This window comes from Antedon bifida, chromosome 8 (genome assembly GCF_963402885.1).
Source record: "Antedon bifida chromosome 8, ecAntBifi1.1, whole genome shotgun sequence".
NCBI classification, from domain to species: Eukaryota; Metazoa; Echinodermata; class Crinoidea; order Comatulida; family Antedonidae; genus Antedon; species Antedon bifida.
In genome coordinates, this window is record NC_136233.1 from 4,771,029 (window position 1) to 4,791,837 (window position 20,809).

The following is a 20,809-nucleotide window of genomic DNA, read 5'->3' on the forward strand; positions in this document are numbered from 1 at the left end:
AAGAGACATCCGGTCAAATGAATATGCTTTTTGTTTACAGTTACTTTATCGATAATAGGTATTTCATATTTGCGGATGAATATTTTTGTTGAAATTAGTCTCCTGTCGGCCATCTTGAAAGAAGGAGTGGATCATTTTTATTGAGAAGACTATTTTGATGATTTTACTCTGTTTTGTCATCAAATGCGATTTTCTATGATTTTTATAGAAAGGTAGTGTGTACAAAATGTAATTACCGTTTAAACTAAGTTATTGGGCTACCTGATTTTTACTATTATATTGTATATCGGCAGTGATTTACATGCACTCTGTCCTAGTCTGCAGAGCCTCTGTGTCTCTCATGCAGAGTGTGTGAAGTGGAGAATGATTTTGTTTTGCCGGTTGGTGCATCCTGGCTGGAGGCGCGGGGACCTAAATCTGCTGCTCGGGCCATATTGGCATAGGCCTAGGCCTACATATCTAGAACCTAGTAGGGTTGATTAATTCCAATGACTACACCTAGTTATCAGTAGGGCCTGGCTGGTTTTTTACTTATTTGTTTGTAGGCTAGGCTGCAGGCATGTGTTTGTTAATATTTTGTGTATTGTTGTATTATAAACAAATAACGGATAATAAAATGAAATTCCATCATTGAATTGTTATTCTTTCTGTTTTATTTTACATTTTTCTAGGCTAAGTAGACTTACTGTATGAGCATTAATGATAGAGGCAAAAATAGTTATGCACTTGTATTGTAAATTGTATGACCCACTGTAGGCCAAGAGGCCTTATTCAAATTGTTTAATTGCAACAAAGTAAACATTGTTGAATTGACTATATGACCCCTCTGAGCGTGCGTCATTTGTCTGATGTGACATACTTTATGAATACCATGAGGCACCCCTGCATTCACATTTAAACCACTAACAATTATTTCTAGAATAACTCTTACATTTTACAGGTGTTTGTAACAACCATTTTTAACATCAGCGGAGGCAATCATGTCCATTTTGCAGACTATAGAAGAAAAGGTACGTATGGCACGCTTTGCAAGCAGTACTGTATCGTATGAAAACATTTGCTCACAGCACACATGTTAATAACCATAATAACAACAAATACATCTCAACAATGAAATTGGTCTGCTAACGTCTGCATAAATTGAACTATTCCATGGATTATTAACACTACCACCAGTATTTGTATTGAAATCTGGGAGGAGATTACGTATTCTGTTCCAATAACATGATAGTGAAACCCTGTCATTCATCATAATATCTTCAATACATCCTGCAGAATTACAAATTGAATTTTCGTTTTTCATTTTAAAGAGCAATTAAACCTGATAATATTTTAAAATATTTTCATCAAGTTTCAAGTACCATCATGGTAATATGATAAATGTTATCACTTTGTAGGATAGGTAGGAGATTAAGTTTGGAAAAAAAAACATACTTAACTGCATGTCACATTAAAATCGGATTTGTTTAGATATTTATTATGAGGCTTAGCACAAAAAAAACTGCATGTGAAATACCACTAGTTTCTTGGTATTTTACACTCAAAACCCAAATGTTACATGTTGTTATGAAATCACATATCTGAGATTACTTGCCACAGCTTATTCACCTGCCTAAGTGTCTGTTCAGACTCACAGCTTAAAGGCCAATTTACACAGATAACCGGTAAACTAAGTGGAAAATAAAAATATAGAATCTATGTTATTTCTTAGCAGAACCGCGTCAGGATAGATACAAATTGTATTTGGACAAGCTACTGCACATGGTTTACCGTTACCATTACTGCTCGTCTGTGTAAATTGGCCTTTAAGATGGATTATAGTTCTATCTCTATGCAGCCTACACATTTTGTATCTAATCTAGGAAGATTGTCTTAATTATAAATACAGTTGTTGTGCCTAATACCTAATTAGTTCATCATCATTTAGGCAGTAGAGGAAAATACATTTTTTAACATGAAAGTTAATAGCGCTACCATCACTAAAAGACTTAAGACAATTTTATAAGACTTTGCTACGATGATTTGATATCATCATTCAAAGCACTTAACTATAGCTCAAAAGCTATTAAGCAAGATTTATAATTGCATAGTTATTGACTAAAAAATGCTATTTTTTGTGATGCATCAGTGATTTTTTACACTGCCCAACCCAGCCAGTGATAATGGAACTTCCATTTTAAATGTTAGACATTAGATTGATTATCTAACACCTTATGTTAGATAAGCAAATCTAACTTCATGAGTCTGAACATAGCCTTGGTTCATAATGAAAAGCTCACTATATTTGTGATCATTTAATTTGACACTCACAATGGTCTATTTATACTTAAAATAATGCATTGCTTTCTTACCAATTGCTTTCTTCCTAATTCTTCCCACTGTGTCAGAGAAACTGATTGCAATTGGAATTAAGTTGTAAACACCCTGTTGAATTTTGTCAGGTTTCAAAGGTAAAGCTAGTTATTGCATGTTGTCTATGGCATGTGTATAGTCTGTTAAGCATGCTAATCATGATTGTAATGCTCAGTAAAGTCACTATTGTAAACGTCATCAGTAGGGCTAAATTAATCAAATGTTATGTTTGGTCCATAATTAGGGAGGAACCAAGTACATTGAAGTATATTTTATGTCTCGTTTTGTTTATAAATATTGTCTTGTATAAAAGAAAAATAAAGCAGATCTCAATACTATTGATACATTTTTGCAAATTATTAAAAATGATTTAAATTTCTTATTATAACTGCAAGGTCTGTCCAAGGTGTTAACAAATATTCAACAGGTTTTAAAGTGCCAATTTAGAGAAAGGTAATAATTCCAAGTTTATCAGTACATCACCATTACTGTACATTCATTAAATAATAACATTGTCACCACTACAAACATCACCATTATAAAGATCACTACCATTATAAAGATCACCACCATCATCGAGATTGTCACCAATACCATATCAAGATTATCAACATCACAAATAATACCATTATCAAGATCATCACTACCAACATTACCATTATCAAGATCATCATCACTACCGACACCACCATTATCAAGATCATCATCACTACCAACATTACCATTATCAAGATTATCACCACTGCCAACACTATATCAAGTTATCAACATCATTACCACCAAGTCTACAAACACTACCATTATCAAGATCATCATCACTGCCAACACCATATCAAGTTATCAACATCATTACCGCCAAGTCTACAAACACTACCATTATCAAGATCATCACCACTTCCAACACCATATCAAGTTATCAACATCATTACCGCCAAGTCTACAAACACTACCATTATCAAGATCATCACCACTGCCAATACCATATCAAGATTTTCAACATCATTACTGCCAAGTCTACAAACACTACCATTATCAAGATCATCATCACTACCAAGATCATCAAGATTATCAACATCACAAATTATACCATTATCAAGATCATCTCTACCAACATTACCATTATCAAGATCATCATCAATACCAACACTACCATTATCATGATCATCGTCACTACTGACACCACCATTATCAAGATCATCATCACTACCGACACCACCATATATCAAGATCATCATCACTACCAACACCACCATTATCAAGGCCATCATCACTACCAACACCACCATTATCAAGATCATCATCACTACCAACATTACCATTATCAAGATCATCATCACTATCAACATTACCATTATCAAGATCATCATCACTACCGACACCATCATTATCAAGATCATCATCAGTACCAACATTACCATTATCAAGATCATCACTACCGACACAATCTTTCATTAGTTATCATTAACATAAAACAACACCATTATCAAGATTCATTACCATTATCAACACCATCATTCACATTGTTCATTATCATTTTTTATTTTGTCTGTGTGCATGATATAATTTGGAATAGCACGGTTAACTAAGATTGTTTGATTACGCTCACAGTTGTTTTGTTTTTGGTTGTAAAATCGAAATAGCAGTATTTGTCAATAATCATAATAAATTATTGAATTAGGAAGAGGCAATTGCATGACTCATAAGGATAACATTTCATAAACTTGGTAGTTAATAAACTTCATCAATAAAAATAAATTCATTCATATTGCTTTGATCATTGTTTTGGTAGCATGACTGACTAAGTAGGCTTTATATTCTGTAAATTTCAGTTAGAACTATATGCATGATATCACTGTAGCTTCAAATTTGGATGTTGAGAATTCTGTGTACAAAAAATGTGGAGTTTAAATTAAGAAGCACAACATACAGTATCAAATATAAATTTCTACAACATAGCATTAATCAATAGTATACGTGATACAATACATTACCATGCAGTAACTATACACTATTTGAGGCCTGGAATCACAACAAGATACTACCCTTGAAGTTCACAGTGAGAATTCGCTTTTATTAAGAAGAAAATGGAGTCTACTACTTACAGTACTCTAAGAGTAAGACTACCCTACTACCCTAAGCCTACAGTAGGGTAGCACAATCATTTGCTTTGTGATGTACGCTGTACAGTAACTCTGTAATTTTAATAAACGAATCCGTTTATAGTATCAATATAGATACGAATATCAAAAAAAAATTATTTCTGATATTTAGCCGATTTTGTGATTCTATGCCTCATATTGTAATGTGTTTGATCTATTATTCTAAATGTGTACAGAAAGTATAAAATAATAATTAGTTTTAATCGGTTATGTAAACAAAACTGTAGAAACATTTTAAATCGACTACAATACAGTTACTACCAAAAGATAATCTATTAAGTACTTGTAGATGCTATAGTAATATTAATAATGATAATTAACAAATTGATAATTTATAAATTCAACCGAATGGTAAAACCGCTTGATATTTAGTGTAGTAGTTGTCATAAATTCAAGAACTTAATTACTAATAATTGAATATGTGACGATAATGTCTACACACATTAATTCATATCTAGCAACAGGTGAAAATAGATTATGAAAAGGATTGTGAATATACAGGAAATAATACTTCTATAATAAATCTGCACTGCAATACTGTAGGTTGCATTATGTATGATTTACAAAAATAAATATTTTGTGTTCTATTGTATGATTCTTATTTTCTCACAAATCTTGTTATTTTCACCTTTTTCCTCAATGTACAGTATTTGTTTTGTTCAGTGTACCTGTATAATTACGATTATCTCATCAGGCTGATGAGCATGTTGTTGAATGATGCACTCTGTGTTGTAAAGGAAATTGAAATAGTGTTCCTGTAAAATGCTTATTAGAATAAAATAAATAGCTTTGCTAGAAAAACTTGGCAGATTATTATATTAAAATAACTGTGAACCAGGTTGTTGTATGATGATAAACAATTACAGCAAATTATAAAAAGTTATTGATTATAAATATTAAATATTCCACTGATATGGTACAACATTCATTGGCATGTGTTTATACTTGGATGGTCTAGTTATAGAAGATAACTGTTTTATCTATTTAAAAAATATATTTTTGATTTAATTTACAATAATAATTTACTATAATACTAACAATTAACAAAAATTAATCATTTGATAACAAACTGAAAATGGGAATTGAATTGTGATAGAGAAATTTTTTTTTTTTTTTGGGTAAAACTACCGGTAATTTTAATTTTAAAATTTGTTACTGTTGAATTTTTAATTACTATGCTAATTTAGAATGATTTCAATCAATTTTAAGATTATTAACTGTAAGTATTAACAAGAATATTTATTAATGTTAGATTCATAATAATAATTTGTAATTTCCATGAGATAACATTAAGATTAGCATTGTAAGTAAGCTACTTAATTAGATTGCTATCTTGTTTCCATAGCAATGAATTTACATCAGTAGAATTGGATAATTCATTTGTAATTTACACAATAATATTTTGCTTTCTCTAGTTGGCAAAAATGCCGGCGCCTATTCGTCTCAAGGATCTTATACGCAATATCCGGGCAGCACGTACTGCGGCCGATGAGAGGGCGGTAATACAGAAAGAATGTGCATTAATACGTAACAATTTCCGTGAAGAAGATAATACGTACAGATGTCGTAATGTTGCTAAATTGTTGTATATTCATATGCTGGGCTTCCCAGCACATTTTGGACAGGTAAACATATATTTATATTATTCTTTATTGACAACTGGGGATAACAGTGTCCAACATGGTACACAAATGCGTAAAGCTTGGTCTGCACGTCGCCACATTTACAAATACGTTCATCGGGTGGCGTGTGAGCCCATTGAAAGTCGTTTATTTACCATAACGTAGCCTACGTTTTACACTAACTAATAATATACTGTACCTACAATACATATTTTCTGTACTGTATACTACTACTTCAATTGGTCTTCATTTCTCTTTTGGTCTTATTTTTCAGTTGGAATGTTTAAAGCTGATAGCAATGCCAAAATATACAGATAAAAGGATAGGCTACTTAGGTATAACACTTTTATTAGACGAAAGACACGATGTTCACCTTCTCATGACAAATTCAATGAAAAAGTAAGTACTCGGTACATTCAACCCTCCTAAAACCAGTCTCAAATGAAGCCCAGAAAATCTAATATCAAACACTGTAAACCCTTAAAGTAAAATAAAATACATTTTACAAAGGTTCAAAACTCTTAAAAAAAAAATGTGTTACTGTAAACATGTCTTTGTAGAAAACATTTTTAGTTGTACTATTGTTCCTAACCGTATATATTCTATAGTACAGTATCATGTCTAGCAGCAATATACAGCCTACATTATCGTGTCTGCAGATGACGACAGGCCCAACAATAACACCTAAACCCTAACCCTAACCTCTTACATTATCTCCTACAGTGACATGAATCATACAAATCAGTACATAGTAGGCCAAGCATTGTGCTGCTTAGGAGGAGTATGTTCCACTGAGATGAGTAGAGATTTAGCAGGTGAAATAGAGAAACTCCTTAAAACATCAAATGCTTATATTAAAAAAAAGGTAAGCAATACAGTGTTGGCTGTAAATAACAGTGTGTGTGTGTGGTGGTTCAAGCAATATCATATCACATTGGTTCAGTAACTGGTGATCCAGAGTTTGGGAGGTTGTGGTTTAGAGTCCCACCAGAGTATTCTCAAACGCAGCGGGTCAAATGACTGAACGGTTAAAGCAGAGGCGTCAGTTATCGTACCTAAAACGTCAATAATGGGTTCGAGGCCGACTATCTCCTAATTCTGGTAGTGGAACTCGGATAAGGACAATCCTGTAGGCCCAGTGTACACACTGTGTGAATTTTAAAAACCCCATCATTTGACATGAGTAGGGAGTTACCTGGTAAACTGGTTCACAAAATATCCCCTGTATCAGGGGGATCACCACCTATCTGATATGACAGTGGTTAATTTACTATTGGTAATCCCTGCCCCATGTGCCTAAAGTAAAGTAATGAAACGCTGGAGTTAGGCAAACCATTGAACTAATCAACTTCACTACCAGAAAAATCAATAGTAATATCAATATTATATTATCAAGCAATATCATATAATAAAGCCTAAGCTTTAAAAAGTTCAACTATGACTTTCTGTATTTACTACATTGTGCCAATAGAAGGGTGCAAATGCATGTATTCATTACTAAAATTTGCAATAACTTCTACTAGCTGAAAATGAAATATGTTTTAATCTTGTAGGCTGCCTTATGTGCTTTGCGGGTGGTAAGGAAGGTTCCTGATCTCATGGAGATGTTTATTCCAGCTGCAAGACCTCTACTGAATGACAAGAGTCATGGTAAATCCATTTTATCTCAAATGTTATAAAATATCTATTTGAACTTGATATGACATGGGTTAATCTAGTAAAGGAAATTTCCCATTTTTGCAGTCACTTTTACTGTTAAATAATATATTTAAAAATATTATTTATCAAAAACATAATGCCTGCTTAAGTTTATTTTCATTTTTAGTTAAAACCAAAGCTTTATTAACAAAAACAAATCTTTGTAAAGATAATGGGTCTGTTTCTGCTGAAAAAATCAAAATAATCGATTTTTTCCAGTCACCGCAAACCACAAAAATAATCGCGTTGCAATTGAAAATTGCTACGACTTTAATCGGTTATTCAGGTAATCGGTTTTTAAAATCACGTCATCCCCCCACAGCGCATTCAAGTTATGAAAGGCCGATGAGAGTTGGTTTGTTTACATCCTATCGCTGCCTAAACTCTCACATGTTGGATTAAAAATTACTCTTACGTAAAGCTATATTATTTGTAAAATAAACATCTAGGCCTACTACCGTACCACATACAACAGAATAATGATGTTATATTAATAAAGACACGTGGGCGAGAAAAGTTCGTTTCGCCGTTCGTTGGTTCTACCTTCGGCCTGCTAGCTAGGCCTACTATAAGGCTATATATTTCTACCGAAACAGACAACAGGCCTAAAAAAGGACATGTAAAACATTGTTAGCCTGGACTGGTGGGATGTAACGGTGTACTTGTAACACAGAATCCTGGAGTCTCTCGGTATAATTCTCCCCCACAAAATAATAAAAGTCAAATGTTTGATTGTTATTCGGTCTACATCGCGATCGTTGTTTTGCTGATCGTCGTCGATATCGCGCAAATAAACAGCATGCTTTGTGACGTGAATGAGTTTGCCATACTCTAGAGGTCAAAGTGGGGTCAATAATCGCTATTTGTGTTGCAGCTCAAAACTGCTCCGCAATAATCGGTTAAAACAAGAAATAATCGATTAAAACACGCAATGGATTGAGTGTTTTTAATCAGTTATTTTTAATCGGTTATTTTATTTTGCGCCGTTTCTGCTGCCCAAAAATAATCGATTAAAAAAATAAACAGTTAATAATCGATTATTTCTGCTCAGCAGAAACAGGCCCAATGAAATGTATCTTTGGTGACATTCAGGTTTTTGGGAGGCTTACTGTACTTTCTTTATCTGGTCCAATGAGCTTACCTATCCAGGCCAGTTGTATAGTAGTTGGCCTGTTTGTCAAAATCACTATGCTAGTTGACCCTTCTGAGATTTGTCACGATTTAGTACAGTTTTTACCATACATCATTGTAAATCAATTGAATTCAGCTTGCCTGATATTTTTAATAAAGTAACTTGATTACTCACTGGTACCTTTGTTTCCATATTACACCTGTCAAGATTTGTATGAAAGTCTCTCATTGTAATGATTACCATTCATTCTCGCTGTGTATCCATACAATCTCACAACGATGGCACTCAAACCAATTAATCATAACAAATGTATTCATTCCGGTTTGCTTAACAATAATGTAAGATGATGCCCATTATGAAATTATGTTTTCAAACCATGGTCGGATATTTGATTACTACTTCAGTATGCCTTGTAAAGAAAACAATAGTTATTATATTACAACTCAGTAGAACAGTTTGGGTTTTGACTATAAAGCTCTTTCTACACTATCAAACTTTATGTGACAAAAAAATGTGATGCGCCCATATATGGACATGATGTTATATCACTACCATATTTGGCTATATCACTACCATATTTGGGCACATACTTTTTTTGTCAAACTAGTTTGATAATGTAGACAGTGCTTAATACAATTTACCAATTGTTGTTTATATTTAAAGCGTTTTTCAAATTGTTTTACAGGTGTTCAACTTACAGCTGTAGCGTTAATAACAGAGATGTGTGAACTCAGTCCAGATACGCTACATCACTTCAGGAAGGTATGTGTACGTGACACTCTTTCATTACATTTCAATTGTTGTTTTCAATTGCTCAAATGAATCGTAACACTGTAACCTCTCTGCTTCATTTTACACAAATTAACACTGACTTTACAACAGTCTATATATATATAGCTATCTTTATTTTTCATGACACTTCACTACGCAGTCAACACCCATTCTGCACATGCTTAAATGTTTCTGAGTGTGATAGCTATGCTGTCTAGTGGTGTGTCATGAAAACAAAAAGTTACTATGTAAGATTGGAGTACTGCAATACATTATTACCTGTTTTTTATATTATACTCGTACTCGTACTTTATAGCCATTTCACATTGAACAAAACACACACACTGGGGCTTTCAACATTCAAAACTCTTGAATTGATACTCGGGTGTTTTACTAGGAAATTTGAAAGGACAGGGCCGTAGAGACAGAAAAGATTTTCATTACCCATCCCAATTCCCCAGCAGAGATCGTCATATTATATAATAATAATTATATTTAAAGCATCTTTGCCTTCGTCCGTTTTTAATCTCTCGCTACGGCCTTGAAGGGGTATTATAGAATTAACAATTAAGTATGTTGCAACATTGTTTATTAAAGGCCAACTCAGACAGCATCGTACGACAAGGCCCGAAGAAACGTCTTGACTCGTCGGTGCTGTCTGTTGACTTCTGATGAGACGAGTCGTCTTGAGATAGCGTCGGGCTTAGTTTTATTTTCTCCCGATGAGATGACTTGTCGGGCCTCATACGACGCTGTCTGAGTTGGCCTTTAAATGTTATAATAAGACAAGGATGAGCAAATCCATATTGAAGTGTCAATATACGGCGTAACATGTGATTTTTTGTGTTAATACTGCTACTCTTCTCTTTTGTTTTTTTTTTTACAAATAGCTTACACGTGGTGTAAGTTTGAATGTACCTTGATATCTTGAAATAATATTATAACATACTAAATCATAAATGAGTTGTAACTACTCAAAATCTTGCATTAATATCAACCTGTCAAAATTAGAATTATGTTGAAATCTTTACTTGTTATTGTTTGTGTTTTTATAAGAATTCTATTATTCTACAACTCTGTACGAACTAGTATGTGTTTATTTGTATGTCTTGATAGAGTCTATAGAGTAGATAGTGATATTCATGTTGTAAACTTCATTTTCCTGTAAATTCATGCTAGATGCGATATCAAGCCATCAGACTTACATCATGTCCAAATTTAAATAATGTTTTTGTCTGTATTTAGATTTATTTGTGTAATATAGACCTATTTGTAGAATATTTTTAAAATTATCTACCTTTTGAATTTGAATATTTGAAACTTCATTTGAAATTAATTTTAGATTTATTTGATAAGTTAATATTTCAATATTTTAATTTAATAATTTGGCATAAATTAATCAGAAGTTAATTCTATGGCATGCTTGTAATTGTTAATCATATGGGTTTTATCACAAGTTGATGTAGGCATTAAAGTTACATGTTACATTAATACACAAAGTGCCATCAACGTGTGTAAAAACCATTATGATTTTAAGCCATAATAATGTTAATTAGATTATGTTATCATTTAGTAATTAATTACCTTACCAAGTTCTAACCACTCATTTATTTTGTTTTTGTTTATCTTTCCATTTCTTTTCACCTCTTCTACTATCTTGATTACTACATGATTATCCACTAACAATACCCATCTGACCAGTTCAATGATGGTGAGGTATGTGACCGCTTGACCATTCATTCTAACAACTTTTTATCATTTTGTGGTTCATCCTGTTTATATCCCATGTGCCTAAACTAACTTTTCATTTATTCACGCTTTTTTTGTTCTTAGCATGGTTTTATTAGAAATTTGTCGATATTTATTGGTTGATTTTATTTTTGACATTCTAATCAACTGAAGACCACTTGTTTCATTCAGTATGCAACTTTTTTTGCCATATCAATATTTTTTGGAAATTTACATAATTCATGCAAACCTATCTTTGTCATTTATTTTTCTGTATTGAACAATTTAGTGGCATCTTCAATTGATTGTGAAATTTAAGATTACTTTGATCTGTATTTTATTATTGTTAATAATATATGTTTATTGGTGAAAGTCTTCCATGTTTTAATGTTTGTTTATTATTATTTATAAAGGGTTTTTATCAGACATTGCAAGTATTCATCAGAAATTGTTTTTAATTCAACTTTTCTTCATGATAATTTTAATATTTAATTTTAATATTATCAAATTTTGTTTCATCCTTAAGCTCGACATTTTTTATTAGAAATTGCACTTTTGGAGGATGTCTTTAGCCTTTACTTTGGTGCAAGTTTGTTACAGTTTTCCAAAAGTTACTTTATTGGATAAAAACAATTTGTTTTTTAAATTTTATTACAGATGGTGCCACAGCTTGTAAGAGTTTTAAAGAATTTGATCATGTCAGGTTATTCACCGGAGCATGATGTCTCAGGTGTTAGTGATCCCTTCTTGCAAGTGAGTATCTTACATACATTAATTGATGAAATAAAAGAAACACTTTCAATCACATACACGTTTTCCATTCCAATCATTATTGAATATTACCCAAAGCTGTATCTATTAGTTCATTCAAGCAAAGCGAATTAACCACTAGCAAAATTTGCTAACTGATTTCACTTTTACTGAGCTGTAATGTCCCAGATGACAAAATGACCTTACTGAGCCACTAATGAACAGATAATTCACAAATGTCTCGAACAGACTGCTGTTCGCCAGTTTAGTTGACCTAATGCTTTTCGCAATTCTAATTTTTAACATTCACTTTGTAAAACCAATTATGCAGCGCTGGTAAGTAAGAGTTACAAAAAGTGGTTCACATTTATAGACTTTTACCAGTTAGTGATCAGAAAAGAAGTCTGCTGCAAATGCATAGCTCATTCACAATAACTACATCACTGTCAATACATTATTTACACTCAAACCTAAACCATCTTCATATCAGAAAAGAGTAAGGACCTGTTCAAACCTACAGAGTTATGCAGCGTATAACTCCATAAGTCTGAACCAAGAAAAGATTAGTGGAAGCTACCTCTTACGACACTAATCTTTCGTTCATTGCGATAGCTCAAGGTACAAGATTAGTGAACGACACTTACTAATTCAGTCAAGCATCAACGATTTTGACCTCTAACCAATCAAATTTATTCCTGCATACCATATGTTCGCCCAAATCGGTGACGCTTTAATTTCAAACGAAAGTGTTAGTTAAGTAAATCTGGACACTGCTGTTGCGACACTAATTATAACTCTGAATCTGAACATACCCTAAATTATTGATGCAATTTAATTCAATTTTAGGTTAAAATTCTACGATTACTAAGGATTCTTGGAAAAGGAGATCCTGACTCTAGTGAAGCTATGAATGATATATTAGCTCAGGTCGCTACTAATACAGAAACAAGTAAAAACGTTGGTAATGCAATTCTCTATGAAACCGTACTAACAATTATGGACATCAAGTCTGAAAGTGGTCTTAGAGTGTTGGCTGTCAATATCTTAGGACGATTTCTACTCAACAATGACAAAAATATCAGGTAATTTAACAGTAATTCATTTAATATTACTACTCGTCTCGAAAGATGAACTAGTGCACACAGATATATTGTGTACACTGAGCCCCTACGGTTTATAGTCCTTATCCAAACTGTTTGAGATATTGTGGCTATGGATTACGGTTCCACTGTCTTATTGCTCGGTCACTCACTTTAGAAAAATGGGTAGAATTAAACAACAAAATGTATGTAAAATAAGAGTTTGTGTTTATTTGACAGATATGTAGCTCTCAACACCTTGCTAAAAACAGTCAGTGCTGACTTGAATGCTGTACAAAGACACAGAAGCACTATTGTAGATTGTTTACGAGATCCAGATATTTCAATTAAAAAGTAAGTAGAGTATGAATCGGAGACGGATCCAGGAATGAGTGCACGCTCCAAGCTAAAATTAAATTATGAACTACTTTTTTATATCCATTTTTGACACTACAGACTAATAAATATTTTATGTTGACGCTACCGGATTTGCCCACTATGAACAAACAATGTTGACAGCATTAATTTGAGAGAAAAAAATATTCTTAAATTTAATAATATAATACAAAAAATGTTGTGACCATAAAATAAGAAAGTATATTTACATTTTCATGTGTGACTTTGTTTACTTTTTCAGACGAGCTGTAGAACTTTGTTTTGCACTAGTGAATGGTACAAATATCAGGAGTATGGTGAAAGAGCTAATCTTCTTTTTAGATAAATCGGATCCAGAATTCAAGGGCTACGCATCTTCCAATATCTTCCTTGCTTGTGAAAGGTAAGGCTCTGTCTACACCTTCAAACTAGTTTGACAAAAAACTGCATTACATAGTTTCCTGGCCTTATTTCCAAATAAATGTAAATACACCTCCAATCTTACCCCATTTAAGAACTGATACATTCTTTTGTGGCATTTAAATGGAGGTATATTAAATTCCCTGTCTTACCAACCTGAGAGTATATACTACTGCTCCAGGTAAAGTTGATGGGAAACAATAGCTATGACATTTTTTTTATAAATTACAAATTATAAATCTCTGTCTACACTATCAAACTAGCTTGAGAAAAAAAGTGTGATATTCCCAAATATGGTAGTGATATGTTCAAATATGGTAGTGGTATGCCCAAATATGGTAGTTATATGCCCAAATATGGTAGTTATATGACATCATCATGTCCATATATGGGCACATCACATTTTTTTGTCACATAAAGTTTGATAGTGTAGACAGGGCTTTAGGCATTAATAATTTAGGATAAATATATAAATAACAGTAGAACCTCTATAGTTTCCTCTGAATAGGTGTTGGCCTCGGTGTTCAAACATGTATTTCCCTTTATGCGTTTCATGGAAAAGTGCCCCTTAATAGGGATGTCAACATATAAAATACAAATTTCTAAAAAATAGTGATTTCAACACAGTTACAGTACAATCATATACAATACAAAATTCTAAAAAACATATAGCAGTTCATCCACTTATGTCAAAATGCATGCAATTTCCTACTAACAAGAGTGTTCGTTTGATCAATGCTCTTCCCAGGTACCATTTATCTTCAATAATGAGTATAGTAGATATACTGAAGAAATATAATCCAAATGTAATTTTGGAAACATACAATATATCTGCGCATTACAATAATTTACATTAACTATGCTACCTACCAGTGTGGAATAAATTTGCGTTCAAGAATTAATCAATTCTCCTCATAATATCATTTTCATTTTGCACCACCATCATATATTCTAATTAGTAGTTAATTAGTGTGAAGTAGCTTTTGAGTATTGCATTACTTCCAATCATAATATCCAACATTTTAATGGTTATCTAGGTGTTCATTCATTTTTATGTGAATGAGTTGTGAATGCTTATTTTATGGTCAGTTTATAATGCAAAGCTCATAATTTTGTCTAAAAGATGTAACATTACTTAAACGTCACATATAAACTGTCTTTTCACTACATTACTTGTGTAATTTTCATTTGTTGTTTAGACATTCTCCCAACAAGCGGTGGCATATAGACACAATGATGCGTGTGTTGACAGCGGCAGGCAACTATGTGCCTGATGATTCAGTATCTAGTTTAATTCAGATGATCTCTGTATCTAACACTCTTCATCCTTACATTGTGCAAAAGCTATTCCAAGCCATTTCTAAAAACTACACACAGGTATGTGTTATAAAATATCATTAAATTGGTGTTGTTTCACTGTCATTAAAGACAAATAATACTAGAGACCACTATTGTTTTGAATACACACCAAAAGGTTATGAATATGTATTAGCATAGCAATAAGCTAGTTATCTGCATTTAATTATTTTTTTATGTGATTTTGATTTAATCATAAACATAACCATAAAAAATACATTTGCAGCTCAAAAGGCTGAATTGTAGTATTTGTACAAAAATGATTAATATTATAGACAAATAAACACAAACATCTTTGTTTCCCTTTCGTATGAAAATGAATGTAATATACATAGTCAAGAATTTATTGATTGATTTTTAATACTACTACTTTTTTACATCGTTAGTTACGAAGAAGTGTCGGAATAATTTTTTCTGGCATCATTAAACCAAATAATCTTTTATTCATATTTGATTCATTTTGGTAGAAATCGAACACACTGTCATTTATACCTTTAGTCCACCAATCTTTTAATTGATGGACAAAGCTAAATATTGTGCAATACAATTTCTGCTGCTTACTTACTTAAATCTAACTTACCTATCAATTATAATTGATGATAATAAATAATAACCATAATAATTTAATAGATATATGGGGTTTCAATCCGACTTCATTTTAATTGGAAACAAATTTGGTTACTTATTATTATATACTATATTATTTATACTTGTCACTTTCAGCAACCCCTTTGTCAAGTGGCCGCATGGTGTATTGGTGAATATGGTGATGTTCTTTTATCTGGTGATGTCGAGGAGGACGAACCAGTGCAGGTACGGACATACTACATGAACAAGCTAGATCTGGACCAGCTCAAGTCCCAAAGCTACGACCCAAGCCAAGGGCAATCCTTCCAGGTCCATACCCCATTAACTACCTAGCCTCCACTGTTTGCATAGATTTCACTGCATAGATGTATGTGCTAACATTTAGATTCTGGCTGGTTGACTAAAATTTATAAGGCCTTTTCACACCTTTATTTGCGGTAAAAACCCAGTCTAACTTTGCTTTAAACCAGAGCCACAATACTGTAGTACGACTATGGACAGGGTGAAAGGTGTGAAAAGGACTTTAGTGGCTAAAATTTCCATTTGTGTAATCTTCAACTTAAAACACTAACATGTCCTATTTCATTCTACACAGGGTATTTTTTCCCATTCATCCAGATAATATTCCACTATACTGTACATTAATTATAATACAAAGCATTTCAATTTGAATCAAATAAGGACCTGTTCAAATGTATATTTTCATTTTAAAAGAATATTTTGGTGATGCATGTTAATATTGGGTTATATACAGTGATGTGTAGCTTTTATTTTACAAAATGATTATGCTGTGTCTTTCCTATTTTTCGTCCAGAGTGCATGTAGAATAGACAATCTTCCTTGCAAATTTAACCACAACAGCCATCATCTATGATGCGTTAAAACACATGTGAAGTACTGTATATGTGTCGTGCCGTGATAATGTGTAAAACCTTTTTGTTGCAGTGATGTTGCAGGGCTACAATCCAATTATGACTTGAACTGAGAGATTTCATCCTCTTAAATTTTACGCATATGAGGCTCATAGTTGCATTAAAGGCCCATTTTCACGATAACTATTGACGATAGATATGCATTTTTCATACATAAAAGAAATCTAAAAAATTTTTACCATAGAACCATTGGATAACCATCTATGCTGCCTTTGATGAATACAAAATGTTCACATGTCCAAACAAATGACGTCATGATTAATAGTAAGAATAATAATATCGTGACAATACTACGATTTTATTGTTCTGTTTGATCGTAAAGCCATTTGATTGGATTTTAAAAAATTGTATTTTTATCAAAGACAGCATAGATGGTTATCCTATAGTTCTATGGTGACAACTGTTTAGGTTTCTTTTATTTTATATAAGAAAAATGTATGTTATCCATTTATAGTCGACACATATGCCAAGTTTCATTGCAAGTCCTTTAGTGGTTTAGGTGGCTTTATGTAAAAACAACATTAGGGCATAGTGCTTTTTTGTGTAATTTTTAATACAATCACCATATATTTTCATATATACATGACTTTGGTAACAAGTATCTTGTGTGCTTTGTTGTAGGTAACTGAAGCAGAGGTGTGTAATCTATTGGAGAAAATGCTTCAGTCAACATCATTAAACCAAGTGACAAAGGAGTATGTACTACAGGCTATACTCAAGCTAAGTACACGATTTACCAGCTCTCAAGAGTAAGTCACTACAAACGTATGAAATGTGTACAATAGTGTATTTACGAGTTGAATTGGAGAACATTGTCATGAGTTGAATGGGAGGACATTGTCATGAGTTGAATGGAAAAGTAGCGAATCTTTCAATGAAATAAAATTTTCTCTCCATTCAACGAATAAAAAGCATTTATTATTTGTTTTGTGACACCTACCTACCGAGCGGTTAAGATAGTGGGACCGTAATTATGTAGCCATAACATCGGCATGGGTTCGAGGCTCACTCACTCTATGGTTCTGGTGGTAGAATGGGTCTTCTTGGATAAGAACTATAAACAGTAGGTCCAGTGTACACATCCAGCTCATGTGCACTTTAAAGAACCTAGTACATCTTTTGAGACAAGTAGGGGGTTACCCCGGGGTACTAGTACATCATAGCCACTGATCATAACTTCGCCCAGTTTAAATAAAATATTTCAATTCAATTCTACTTTATTTACTTAATCATAAATTTTTTTATTATCGAAGATGAACAATAAATATATATTTTTTTTTCCAATTTCAGGCAAATTCAAACAATTTTAACACCATTTTCAATGAGTCTAGACATGGAACTACAACAGAGGTCTGTAGAATTCTTCGCATTATCAAGAAGTTATGATCATATGAGGTATGTTATATGATATATCGGTAAGCTTTTTCCTAGTTATCATGCCATTGTTGTATGTGATGCAAGTGAGGCTTTCATGGTATTGTTGAAACTCGATTGGATAGCGACTCCTTTTAACACTCTCAGCGTGATATGGCGGAACAGCACTAGTCCCTCAATTATACGCACACTCACCATAGATCAAATTGATACGGCCTCATCTTTTCAGGAGTATTTTTAGTCACGGGATCTAATAATATATATATATTCATTGTATGTTATGTATTAGTCACTACTTATATTTTTATCAGATCTGGTTTACTAGAAAGGATGCCACCAATGGAGAACAAGAACAAAGATATAGAAATTAACACAAATGGAGAGGTATTAGAAGAAACGGAAAATGGGGACCAGCTTTTAAATGACAATCAGTCATCAATTGCACCAACTTCAGAGGTAAACAAATACATCAATGCAAAGGAGGGGTCATGCTGATCTTCATCCGCCAGGGTATCGCCCGGTGTCTTATTATATAAAATATTATCAAGTACATGCTAACATAATATTTAATGTTATTGTGATATTTACCGTACTGACACGGGTATAAACTCATACTGGGATATAAGCCGATCCCTGACTTTTGACTAATTTTCATGCGAAATGAGGCACTCGGGTATAAGCCCACCCATTAATTCAAAGATCTAGGTTCCGTAATACATTATTTTGTAATACAATACATAGTCTATTCAAGTCTAAAATTTCGCGGTTGACAGCTTCTACAATTTTCCAACCCAAGGCTATCATCGCCCCGATCGATTCTGCACACGCTTTTGCTACATTCTTCCGTGTTGTTACTCAACTGCATGCTTGAATACTGTAAAAAAAAACACTGACCGGAGCTTGGGCAATAATTTGTATCACATGCAACACCATGCGATTTACACAGAGCTCGAGCATCTTAATAACATGTACTTCATTTTATATCATAAAACCCTACAGGCAATACAGAAGATTAGCATGACCACAACAGAGTCTGAATGTGTTTCATTATCACCTCAAATAGCAAAACACTCACAAAAATTACAATAATAATACCAATTTTAAAAGGAATACAAACAAAATACAAAGAACAGTACTAATACTTTTCACAAATTTAGCTAATCTCACCTAGCCTATGCCTGTTTTTGTTAGTATTTGCCAGTAAGCCTCTCCATGGCCCTATAATAATAGTTTAGTCTAAATATTATTTTGATATAAATAGAATAAAATATGTCTGTTCTAGGACTGGTCACTACTTTTTGATAAATAATTAAAATATTATATTGTGTTTTTTTTTTTAGAGCAATGGAATATTAGACTTATTAGGTGGCGGTCTTGGTGGTTCATCACCAGTCATAACACCAATCAACAATAAACAAGACAGCTCATCAGCTGGTGGTATCATGGATCTTCTTGGCTTAGATATTGGTAGTGGTGATATGCAAGAACCTGCCTTAGGTGCTCCCGTCGTACAGCCTGCAATGCCAGAGATCAATCTTATGGATGGCTTACTAGGTGGACCAGTACAAACAAATAACCAGTCTTCTCTCAATTTACTTGGAGGCACTATGAATGATAATGGTAAGAATGTATATATTTGTTTAAATGCGAATCAGTTTTCAAATTTATTTGTTTTTTTATATTTATAATTAACAGTTGCCAGGAACAGGTATACTTTTTGATTATGTTGTCTCGCAAGCAGGAACTAATTTAATCTGATAACCTACCTAAGTAGATTCTTGTCATTTGATTGGGGGATTGTGGATCACATGATATTCAATAAATGTTCTTTTGAACTCTTAATTACATCATTGACAGTGCAATGTCGTTATATGCGAGTACTGCGAACGTTTTTAGACATTGGCCTAGCCTTTGTTAAAAGTAGGTGTGTTATAAAAACATTTTTAAATGTTTTATATTTGTGCAATGAAACAAATATTTTCATTCAAAGAAGGATGAAAATTTGTTCTATTTTCGCCCATGGAATTATTTGTACCATTGTTCATAATCGCCATTAAAATACTGTGCACCATGATAGCAATGTGTTATGTGATATGTTATTGTGATAGCAAACCATTTTACCATTGAATACAATGCTCTCTATTTCCTTGGGAATCAAGACAGGACCAGTGCAATAACAATAATAATAATAACAATTTGTTTATTTAAATTTCTTTTCAGCACTTTCAATACCCCCAATAACAGCTTATGAACGCAATGGCATCAAAGTGGAATTTAAATTTGAAAAGGACAATAGCAATCCATCAGTAGTGAATATAACATTACATGCTACCAACTCTACATCTAACTTAGTTTCCAGTTTTATATTCCAAGCAGCTGTTCCAAAGGTATATTTTATTTGTTGTTTTTTCTAAGATGGTTTAGCAAACAATTGCAATACACCGTGAGTGAGTGGCTGAGCTTTTAAGACAGT

General features: G+C 32.9%; 1 protein-coding gene across 6 annotated transcripts in view; it reads left to right on the top strand.

Moving 5' to 3' along the window:
• The window catches only part of LOC144850813 (AP-1 complex subunit gamma-1-like), a 24,996-nt gene continuing 4,187 nt past the window's right edge, over nt 1-20,809 (top strand). Inside the window, exons 1-18 of one of the 6 annotated variants that reach the window (XM_078708269.1) lie at nt 1-212; nt 941-1,010; nt 5,927-6,136; nt 6,408-6,532; nt 6,857-6,998; nt 7,687-7,783; nt 9,649-9,731; nt 12,120-12,215; nt 13,059-13,294; nt 13,532-13,645; nt 13,929-14,069; nt 15,286-15,463; nt 16,166-16,339; nt 17,584-17,711; nt 18,253-18,357; nt 18,648-18,792; nt 19,677-19,956; nt 20,557-20,723. In XM_078708269.1, the coding sequence (XP_078564395.1) occupies nt 981-1,010; nt 5,927-6,136; nt 6,408-6,532; nt 6,857-6,998; nt 7,687-7,783; nt 9,649-9,731; nt 12,120-12,215; nt 13,059-13,294; nt 13,532-13,645; nt 13,929-14,069; nt 15,286-15,463; nt 16,166-16,339; nt 17,584-17,711; nt 18,253-18,357; nt 18,648-18,792; nt 19,677-19,956; nt 20,557-20,723 (2,451 nt within the window). In that variant the 5' untranslated portion in view covers nt 1-212; nt 941-980. Of the gene's footprint in view, nt 213-940; nt 1,011-2,472; nt 2,806-5,926; nt 6,137-6,407; nt 6,533-6,856; nt 6,999-7,686; nt 7,784-9,648; nt 9,732-12,119; nt 12,216-13,058; nt 13,295-13,531; nt 13,646-13,928; nt 14,070-15,285; nt 15,464-16,165; nt 16,340-17,583; nt 17,712-18,252; nt 18,358-18,647; nt 18,793-19,676; nt 19,957-20,556; nt 20,724-20,809 lie in introns of those variants that run through there. The other 5 variants (XM_078708273.1, XM_078708270.1, XM_078708274.1 and 2 more) reach the window with 5 other exon arrangements.